The 11,301-nt window shown below is 49.0% G+C and overlaps 1 protein-coding gene across 1 annotated transcript in view; it reads left to right on the top strand.

Annotated features, from left to right (window-relative positions):
- Positions 1-2,219, top strand: part of LOC112119891 (zinc finger protein 883-like) — a 27,298-nt gene extending 25,079 nt beyond the window's left edge. The window contains exons 3-4 of the mRNA XM_029912861.1: positions 380-493; positions 859-2,219. Of these exons, the coding sequence (XP_029768721.1) occupies positions 380-493; positions 859-2,135 (1,391 nt within the window). The 3' untranslated portion in view covers positions 2,136-2,219. The remainder of the gene's footprint in view (positions 1-379; positions 494-858) is intronic.
- The last annotated feature ends 9,082 nt before the right edge of the window (positions 2,220-11,301 follow it).

Below are 11,301 nucleotides of genomic sequence, written 5' to 3'. Positions count from 1 at the left end.
ATGTAACGGCGCTAAATTCGACATAAAAGCCTAGTGTAGACCAGGCCTGAGTGTCTCCCCTCAGCTGTCAGGCTTCGTGCCTTTCTCTCTCCCTCAGTGTCTGTGGGCCTCTCTCTGTCAATAGGAAGCAGTTCTAGGGGGAGTCCCCTTTGGCTGGAGTCTCCTCTGGGTTTTCCCTTTGATCATGAGTGTCTGGCTGTGTGTGTTTCCAGGAGACATGGGCACAGTTAAACCCCTACACCTTTGAGAACGTGGGGAGCTGGAACCAGGATTTTACTGCTTTAAAATGGGCTTGGGTTAAAATAACAGAACTGTTTTTGTGGGTGACAAATGTCCCATGAATTTACCTAATCTCACTTGTCTTCTTTCCCCTGAGCAGGGTTTCCAGTTTCCAAACCTGATGTCATCTCCCAGCAGGAACGAGGGGAAGAGCCGTTTTCCCCAGATCTCCAGACCTCAGTGGAAAGAGAGCTCCTGAGAGGCAGCTGTGCAGGTGAGTGATCATTAAACCAACTCAGTGCCTGAAGGAAATAGCTGGGATTCCCAACAAAGACCTTGTGAGCTTTCTCAATTCAGGATTGTCCCCAGCGGGTATCACATCCACAGGGCAAATATTGCTCATGGCTTCCTACCTATCCTTACTTACTCCTGGCAGTAGCCCCCTCCCTGAACTTCCTTCTCCCCGAGTGTTCGGATGGGAGCTGGATGCAGAATTGCTCCTCTACTCTCTCCCCTTTAGGGAAGAGTTTGGGGAAATTCAGTCCCTGATTTTTTTTTCCCATCTCCAGCTTCTTCTTTTGGTTTGTTCTCCCCTTTTCCATTCTGGTTTCTGAGGTTTTTCTTTTTCTGTCCCACCAGGTGATGGGATGGTGAATGAGACTGTGGAGCAGAATCCTCAGCAGGAAGATGATGAGAAAGTGGAATCACATGGGGTGTTACCGCAAAGATGCAAAGGGAGTGTGTCCAGGAGTTGTGAGCAGGAAAAAGCCTGTAAGAGTCAGTACAGGCCAGAGAAGCAGCAGAGAAACCAGCCAATGCAGAAAGTTGGTCAATCTGTTAATTATCAGGGAACTCAGAAATGCCACAAGAAAACCATGGCCCAGCAGATTATCCTCATGGGTAAGAGAAATAATACATGCGCTGAGTGTGGTAAAAAGTTTAATAGGCCCCTACTCCTGATTATCCATCAGAGAATCCACACAGGGGAGAAACCCTATCGATGCTGTGAGTGTGGGAAAACCTTTGCTCAGAGCCAAGCCCTTATTCAACATCAGAGAATCCACACAGGGGAGAAACCCTATCGATGCTGTGAGTGTGGGAAATCCTTCACTCAGAGCTCAGCTCTTATTCAACATCAGAGACTCCACACTGGGGAGAAACCCTATCGGTGCTGTGAGTGCGGGAAAACCTTTGCTCAGAGCTCAGCTCTTATTCAACATCAGAGAATCCACACAGGGGAGAAACCCTATGCATGCTGTGAGTGCGGGAAAACCTTCACTCAGAGCTCAAGCCTTATGAAACATCAGAGAATCCACACAGGAGAGAAACCCTATCGATGCTGTGAGTGTGGGAAATCCTTCACTGAGCAGTCAAGCCTTATTAAACATCGGAGAATCCACACAGGAGAGAAACCCTATGAATGCTGTGAGTGTGGGAAATCTTTCTCTCGGAGTTTATCCTTTATTCAACATCAGAGAATCCACACAGGGGAGAAACCATATGAATGCTGCGAGTGCGGGAAAACCTTCTCTCAGAGCTCAAACCTTACTAGCCATCAGAGGATCCACACAAAGGAGAAACTCTGTGAATGCTTTGAGTGTGGGAAAATGTTCACTGGTAGTTCACACCTTATTAGCCATCAGAGGATCCACACAGGGGAGAAACTCTATGAATGCTTTGAGTGTGGGAAAACATTCACTGGTACTTCAAACCTTGTTAGCCATCAGAGGATCCACACAGGGGAGAAACCCTATCGATGCTGTGAGTGTGGGAAAAGCTTCTCTCGGAGCTCAGCTCTTATTCAACATCAGAATATCCACACAGGGGAGAAACCCTATCGATGCTGTGAGTGCGGGAAAAACTTTGCTCAGAGCTCAGCCCTTATTACACATCAGAGGATCCACACAGGAGAGTGACCCTATGAATGTTATGAATATGGCAGGTTCTTATATCAGAACTCAGCCTTTATTTATCATTAGAGATGCTGCAAAGGAGATAGAGACCATACAAACCCTGTCTAGAGCTGAGAAAAGATTGTTTTTCTTTTGTTAATTCCCACATAATAAAATTTAAGGCCTCATTTGTGTCCCTGTGATCTTTCAGTTCCCCCAGCTGAGTTGTCTGCTTTTCTCTTCTGTAGCACAACATCTCTTGGGGAAAATCCCAGAATCATTATGATCATCTGCTTTGTTCTATGTCATGGAAGTGTGTCCCACAAACAAGAATGACACGGAGTCCGGTGGCACCTTAAAGACTAACAGATTTATTTGGGCATATGCTTTTGTGGGCAAAAAACCCACGTCATCAAACACAAAGTGGGTTTTTTGCCCATGAAAGCTTATGTCCAAATAAATCTGTTAGTCTTTAAGGTGCCACTGGACTCCTCGTTGTTTTTGCGGTTACAGACTAACATGGCTACCCCTCTGATATCTGTCAAACAAGAATGTCAATCAACTCCAGGTGGGGGAACCAGGAGTGACCTCAACTAGGTACATGGAGGTTAAATATACTTGGGCCTTGATTCCACTGGGATTTAGCTAGCTTCAATTAACAATCTTGATGTAAAAACAACTGGGTTTTTTTTCCAATAAAAAATAGCCCATGTATAGTGGCCATGGTAATTTAGCAAACTTCGTGAAGACCTGATGTAACCCTTTCCCTAGTGTAAACAAATTTGGAGCATCACATTTATACTTTTTGTCCCTCTGCAAAGCAATTGTTGGTCACCAGGTTCCCCCACTATGGACAGTTTGTCTCATTCCCAGTTGTTTTCACATTGCACTGGGTTCTGCTGAATGTTTTTGTACCATTTTTCTCATTTTAAATATAACAAAGAGAAGGAGCAGGATTAGGGACATGAAAAGAAAAGTTTTTTCAACCTCTGTGACACCTGAAGACGAAGCAGTGAGTTGGAGGGAGTCCCACCTTCCAAATTACGCCAGCAGTGTTTCTCTCTTTGAGACAGAATTTATGTAGAATTTATGTTCTCCAATTTCTACTCCTCCACCTTTCAGTGTGTCATGTGATGCAGTGTTCTCAGCCCTCAGCTTGGGAATCACACTTTGATTTCATCCTAAAACATAATAATTTAGGGCCTGAGATGAAAATCTCATAAACCTGGAAGGGGGATTTGAAAGGATCTTAAAGGATTACAAATGCAAAGGCTAGCTGTGGGTGTTACCCAGAGTACTTGGAGGAGAGGAAGGTGATCAGGAACAATCAACATGGATTCACCAAGGGCAAGTCATGCCTGACCAACCTGATTGCCTTCTATGATGAGATAACTGGCTCTGTGGATATGGGGAAGTGGTGGATGCAATATATCTTGACTTCAGCAAAGCTTTTGATACGGTCTCCCACAGTATTCTTGCCAGCAAGTTAAAGACGTATGGCTTGGATGAATGGACTACAAGGTGGATAGAAAGTTGGCTAGCTCGTCGGGCTGAATGGGTAGTGATCAACGGCTCGATGTCTAGTTGGCAGCCAGTATCAAGTGGAGTGCCCCAGGGGTTGGTTCTGGCTCTGGTTTTGTTCAATATCTTCATTAATGATCTGGATGATGGGATGGATTGCACCCTCAGCAAGTTTGCGGATGACACTAAGCTAGGACGAGAGGTAGATACACTGGAGGGTAGGGATAGAGTCCAGAGTGACCTAGACAAATTGGAGGATTGGGCCAAAAGAAGTCTGATGAGGTTCAACTGGCTACATCAGAGGGGCAATACGAAACTTGTTTGTATCGGTGTATAAAATAGAGGAAGTATCTCTGGCTGGCCTAGGGGGAAGTGGAAAGTCCCACCACTGACTGGGCTGGTCCATTGTGATGAGCATACATGTGGTAGTGGTCCTGCAGCATCTACAGGATACTAGGACCATGCTTCATTCACTGTCCGGGTGCCTTTGCTACCAAACTGGTCTGTGGTGATGGGGCAGTTTGATCGGAACCTGATGTATGGGCTGTCTGGCCAGAGCCAGTGCAACACACAGAGGGAACAGACACATGCAGACAACATCTGACAACAGCAGTGTTATATGAGAAGTAGTAAACACAAGCTGAAATTATGACTAATAGTATGTTATCCAGATAAATCTGAGGAGTGGCCAAAACCCATTCCTCAGAGGCAAAGGGCAGCTGATGCCTCAGCCAGGTGTAAACAAGGGTGATGGATCATTACCTGCTAAGTGGCCATTCTTTGTCAAGAAACGGGGTGGGGGCAAAAAAAAAATCTACATTTTAGCACAGAAACCACACAGTGTACCTGTTCACACAGACTGCCTGTAGCCTTGCTCCCAGCTGGGACTGCTTCTCAAAGTGGGAACAGGACTATAAACTAAGGGGCAGATCCCTCCCCCAAACACCCTTCTCTCCCCTTGCCCATTGCATTCTCTGCACCTGAGAAGACAAAATGACACAGCCCCTAAGCTTTCATGGAGGGGTCCTGACCTGAAGAATTTGGTCAGTAACACTACTGAAGCATGTGCTGAGAAAAATTTGCTTTGAAACTAAGATAATTTCTTAAGTATATGTTTTTAAGCATTTTATCTTTATTTTCTTGTAACCATTTATGACTTTTAAGCCACATTACCTATACTCTCATAAAATCTCTTTGTAGTTAATAAACTTGTTTTATAACTTGTTATATAAGCCAGTGTGTTTAAACTGAAGTTTCTGACTAGCTATATGAAATAATAAACTGACATATTATTCTCTTAAAGATTTATTGACTTCAAATATTCTGTAGTGGCCAGAAGAGCTCTAGGCCATACAAGACATACATTTCTGGGGGAAATCTGGGACTGAGGGTGTGTTAGGACTCACCATGCAGTGTAGTAGAAAGACAGCCTGAGACATGAGGTGTGGTAAAGGGGGCCTGGTGTAAGGCCTATAGCCTCTGTTAAATTCAGGCCCTGCTGAGATAAAGCAAAGTTAGCAAGAGTCAAGGTATGAGCAGAAGTCAGGCCCTGATACAAAACATGCTTATTTGCACGTTCACAGGACCTAGCAGAAACAGGGTTGGTATTGCAAAAACACAAGGACTCCTAGGCACTAAGTATTCACATAAACTCATTCCAGAGGTGTAGTACCAGAATACCCTGATACAAAGTGATGCTACAGAGACACACTTGATCCCACTTAAAGAAAAGGTCAGGATGATAGTGTGATGGATAGAGATGTTTTGCTTGAACCAACACGTACAAGGTGAATGGTGGTAACTGACCACATGAGAGGGGCAATATGTAACTTGTTTATATCAGTACATAAAAGAGGGGCCTCAGAGGGGGTGTCTTTGCTAGTTGAGGGGGATAGTAGAAAGTCTCACCAGTCACTTAGCTGAATCCAGGACAATGAACATACACGTGTTAGTATATCTGTAACCATTGAGCCAGGGCATTAGGACCATGCTTTGTTGACAGTCTTTTTCTTTTGTATCGCATGGGTAGGTAGCAACAATTCTAAATTTATATCAAGCTTTGATAGCCAGCACGTTGCCACAGTGAGCTGGTGAATGTCCTTCAGGCCCCTGGTGAAAGAATGACGGGGACACTCAGATATGATGTTGACAATAAACCTGGACAAGCGCCTTTGCTACTGAATGGAATCAGTGGTTTTGTTGGGCAGTTTGATCAGAGCATGCTGTACAGGCTATCTGGCCAGAGCCAGTGCAGCATGCAGAGAAAATATACGCATACAGCCAACTAACAACATGCAGTATAATCAAGGCTGGGGAGAGGCAGAGTGTGGCCGACAGGTTACAAAGACTGTTGCATGTCCGCTTTCCTATGAAGTGGCAAACTAGGTAATGAACTTACACTGGCCAGGCTTTTGACCAGTGCAAGATGGTATATTGTTGGGGTTATAACTGATTTGCTTATGATTATTATAATTTGTTATGCTTATTCCATAAGATATGCACGTGTTTAGATATATATATACACACACATTGTGATATGTTATAGGCCAATGGAGCCTAGAGAGTGTTTGTGGTGTACTTGACATGAGTGCGTGAGTTGTGTACTGATAGCCGAAGCCAAGGACTTCAGTTTATGAACGGTCAAAGACTGTCTGGGAACGCTATGAGGTAATTAACAGCTCTCAGGCCCTCTTGGACCATAAATGGCCCCTCCCACAACACTTCCATCTTATTGACCTGGAGCACTTTTAGGACCATGACTTGGTCACCTACTCTGAAGGAACGCTCTCTGGCATGTTTATCATACCAGGCCTTTTGCTCTTGTTGAGCATCCTGTAGGTTTTCTCAAGCAAGGGCCAGAGAGTCTTTCAGAGTGTTTTGCAGGTTGGTTACAAAGTCCAAAATGTTAGTTCCTGGGAAAGATGTAACCTCCCATTGCTGCTTCACCAACTGTAATGACCGCTTAACTTCACGGCCATAAACGAGTTCAAAGGGTGAAAACCCCAAACTGGGATGTGGTACAGCTCTGTAAGCAAAGAGTAACTGCTGCAACACTAGGTCCCAATCATTGGAATGCTCATTCACAAATTTACATATCACGGCCCCCAAAGGCCCATTAAACCTTTCCACTACACCGTTCGTTTGATGGTGGTAAGGGGTGGCAACCAAGTGGTTCATCCCATGAGCTTCCCAAAGATGCTTCATGGTTCCTGCCATGAAGTTAGTTCCCAAATCTGTAAGAATGTTGGAGGGCCAACCTACCCTGGCAAAAATGTCTGCCAATGCCTGGCTCATGCTGCTAGCCGTGGAGTTGCTTAGAGCTACTGCCTCCAGCCATCGGGTGGCAAAATACATGAAAGTCAGTATGTACTGCCTTCCTCTGGGTGTCTTCTTTGGGAAAGGACCCAGAATATCCACAGCCACATGCTGAAACAGAACCTCAATTATGGGGAGTGGCTGGAGAGGGGCATTGACCTGGTCTTGGGATTTTCCCACACTCTGGTACACCTCACAAGACCGGACATAGGTAGAAACGTCTTTACCCATCCCCTCCCAGTGGAATGACTTCCCCAAATGGTCTTTGGTCCTGTTCACCCCAGCATGGCCACTAGGATGATCGTGGGCTAAGCTCAAGAGCTTTACCCAGTACTTAGTTGGCACTACCAACTGTCTCTGAAGATGCCAGTCCTTCTTGTGCCCACCAGAAAGAGGACTTTTATACAAGGAGACCCTTTCTACAAAAAACCTGGATCTATTAGAAGAGCTGAGAGGCAGTGGGTCACTCTGCACTGCTGTCCAAGCTCCCTTGAGGCTCTCATCCTCTTCCTGCTCTGCCTGGAACTTGACACTGGAGACATTAGTTCCTCACTGGGTTGTGGACTTGGGCTTGGTCCTTCTGGAAGCAATGTAGGTGATGGAGTTGTTTCTGTTGACTGTGAACCGCTCTCCGCTGGTGCACTAGATTGTACTTCAGGCTCTGGTTGAGCCTCTTGCGCAGGTTGAACTGCTGCTTCAAGTGCAGGCTTCGTGGCGCTCTCTGATGCTGGCTGCTCCGCCAGTTCCAATTCTTGGTCTGGTTCTGGCTGGGTCCCAGGAACTGGATTTACAACTGCTGTCATAGACTTTGATCTGGGGTCTGGTTCCCCCACCTCTGGCTGGATCCCTGGGCCTGTGGTATCTGGGGACACAGACTGGGTCCTTGTAAGAGGCTCAGTAATGTAGTTAGGTGCAGAGGCCTGTTTAGCCTGGCTGCAGGTGACCATCCCCACCCTTTTGGTTAGCCTCATATGATTGGCTACATCTTCTCCCAGCAGCATGGGAATGGGATAATCATCATAGACTGCAAAAGTCCATATTCCTGACCAGCCCTTGTACTGGACAGGCAACTTGGCTGTAGGCAAGTTAAAAGAGTTCGCCTTAAAGGGTTGCACCATCACTTGGGCCTCTGGGTTGATGAATTTGGGGGTCCACTAGGGATTGGTGGATAGCTGACACCTGTGCTACAGTGTCCCTCCACCCAGGGCCGGCTTTAGGAAGTGCGGGGCCCGATTCGATGTGGCCCCAGCAGGGATGACTCACCTGGTGGTGCTCCGGGTCTTTGCTCCGGGTCTTCCGCGGCACTGAAGGACCCACCGCCGAAGACCCGGTAGGGAACCGCCCGGTGAGTACATCCCCCTCCCATCCAACCCCTACCCATGTCCTGCCCCCGACTGCCCCCCTCAGAAACCGCAACCCATTAACCCCCCCTGCTCCTTGTCCCCTGACCACTCCTTCCCAAGACCCCCCACCCTAACTGCCCCCCAGGACCCCACCCCCTACCTAACTCGCCCTGCTCCCTGTCCCCTGACTGTCCCAACCCCATCCACCACCACCCCGACAGACCCCCAGAACTCCCACGCGGCGCCTACCCAACCCCCCCCTTCCCCATCCCCTGACCGCCCCCCCAGAACCTCTGCCCGATCCAACCCCCCCACCCGCTCCCTGTCCTTATCCAACCCACCCCTGGCCCCGGTCTCTTACCATGCTGCTTACCCCCGCCGGCGCTGGGGCCGGAGCCGCGCCACGGGGCTGGAGCCACTTGGCTGGGGCCGGGCTGGAGGGAGCCACTCGGCTGGGGCTGGGGCTGGAGGGAGCCGCCGGGCCGGGGCCAGGCCGGAGCCGCTCGGCCGGAGCCAGACTGGGCCGCTCCTCGAGCCCCTCCCGCCCCAGCTTACCTGCCGCTGCTTGTTTCCAGGCTTCCTGAGTGAACATCTGATTCGCGAGAAGCAGAGGCGGGGGAGAAGAAGGGGGGTGGAGCGTTCAGGGGAGGAGGGGGAAGTGAGCTGGGGCCGGGGGCGGGGCGGACAGCTGCCGGAGCTTGGGAACCAGCTCCAGCTCACCACTGGGCGCGGGGCCCGATTCAGGGTGTGACGGGGAATGTTGCCTGGGAGTTACATTGAGCTACCTGAGCTGTAACCTGAGCCAGGAGAGGGGTTGGGAGAAATGACACCTTCTGCCCGGGAGACTGAACAAAGGAAAGGAAGAGCAGAGGGGAGGGGGGAGAAATTGGCTGGAGGGATTTGGGAGTTTCAGTTTTGGGCTGGTTGGTGCAACGCAGGGAACCCCAAGCTGGGGTCTAAGCTCCCTGAATCCCCCAGAAGGACTTGATTGAGGGGTCCTGGTTGTACCTGCAAGCTCTGCTGTAGACTGTGTTCGTATTGTCCAATAAACCACCTGTTTTACTGGCTGGCTGAGAGTCACAGTGAATCTCAGAAAGAGGGGTGCAGGGTCCTGACTCCCCCACACTCCGTGACACAGGGGAATCGGCCTAAAGCCGGCCCTGCCTCCACACAGTAATCTTCCTCCCACCCATACTCACAGTTTCCCTCTACTCTGGGGGAATTTGCTAGGCATCTGGGCCCAAAGGCTCTTGGTGGGACCCCAGGGTGATGAGTTGCAGTCGGCTGGTGCTCTTGCAGCAGTTGGCCTTCACATGCCCCAGCTCAATACATTTAAAGTATCATCCAACTGATTGTGGCCTGGGGTGAGGTGGGTTGTTGGAGAGTAGGGTGGTGGGACGAGAGGGCATCTGGGGTCTCCTTGGCTGTGAGGAGGGCTCCTCCTTGCGAGGTGGGGCCTTGGGATGACCCTGATGGTGGGGGTGTCATCTCGGGTTGCCCCTTCTGATATCCCCACCAACTGCTACTAGCTTTCTTCTTCTCCTGCACCTCCATCCATCTGGCTCTGATTTCCCCTGCCTCGATTACAGTTTGGGGCTTCCCATCTAGGATGTATCTTTCTATTTCTTCAGGAACACCCTCTAAGAACTGCTCCATTTGCATTAGGAGAGATAGATCTTTTAGAGTTTTAGCATTTGCTCCTGATATCCAGGCATCCCAATTGTTCACAATGTGGTAGGCGTGTCAGTTAAAGGCCGTGCCTGGGTTCCACCTTAGGGCTCTGAACTGCTGACGGGCATGATTGGGGGTTAGCACCATCCTAATTCTGGCCTTTTGTTTAAAAAGTTCATACTCATTCATGTGTTCTTTAGGCATTTCAGCTGCCACCTCTGCTAAGGGTCCACTGAGTTGTGGCCTCAGCTCCACCATGTACTGGTCTGTAGAGATGCTGTACCCAAGGCAGGCCCTTTTGAAATTTTCCAAGAAGGCCTCTGTATCATCGCCTACCTTGTATGAGGGGAATTTCTTGGAATAGGGAACAGTACCTGGAGTAGGGCTGTTGGGGCCTCCTGGGTTGTTCAGTGCATTTGCCTTATCTAGCCTAGCCCTTTCCAGCTCAAAGCTCCTTTGCTTCTCCTTGTCCTCTATTTCTAAGCACTTCACCTCCCTTTCTGCCTCCAAGCGCTTCATTTCTCTCCTCTCCTCTGCCTCCATCTTCAAGCGCCTCATCTGTAGGAAGAAATCCATCTCACCCGTAGTTAGAGATCTGCTTGTCTTAAGGGCGTCCTCCCAGCTTGGTACCAGGCCCCTCGTTGGGGAAGGGTTCCCATCATCCTCCTGGGAAATCTGCTGTCCCCCATCCCTTCCCTGCATTTCTGTCATGGAGCTGGATGTCTGGGCTTGATCTGGGGTGGTCTTCTCCTTGGCGTGCTGCTTTGAGAAGACTGGCGGCTCTAGGGTTTCAGTGCCCGACCGCAATTTCATGCACTGGGTTGTTTTCTGCCCTCATCTAGCCTAGCTATCTCGTTGCCCCGAGAACTAGAAAAAAAACCCCAAAACAGCTGGTTGGACTCCCTGGCTTTGCAGGCTGAATCCTTTGCCTGCCTGTTCTCCCTAAGGCAGAAAAGAAAAGAAAAGAAAAAGAAAAGAAAAGAAAAGAACCTCCCTGGCTTTCAAGCAGCCAAAGGAAAAATGTGTCCTTTAAAATCCTGAGGTTTGTGCTTCTGGTTCAAAATTATCCCAATGCTCTGCCACCATGTCATAGGCTGATTCCCACCCTGGCACTTCGAGTGCAGAATGTGGGGGCCTGCAAGAACTTCCAAAATTAATACTTGCTACTCCAGGCTTGTATTAAACTCCCAAGGTACAGCTTTTCTCTAACCTTGAATGGGTAGATGCTGCCACCACCCAAGTGCAGAATCCCTTTGAGAGCCCAGGAAGGTGCACTTGGGAAATTCCTTCTTGTGGGGTACCCTCAAGCCCTTTCACCCCCCCCCCCCCCCCCACCGGGG

The sequence above is a fragment of the Terrapene carolina genome, unplaced genomic scaffold, assembly GCF_002925995.2.
Source record: "Terrapene carolina triunguis isolate 2854851 unplaced genomic scaffold, T_m_triunguis-2.0 Scaffold292, whole genome shotgun sequence".
Classification (NCBI taxonomy): domain Eukaryota; kingdom Metazoa; phylum Chordata; order Testudines; family Emydidae; genus Terrapene; species Terrapene triunguis.
This window is presented reverse-complemented; position numbering and strand designations above follow the sequence as displayed.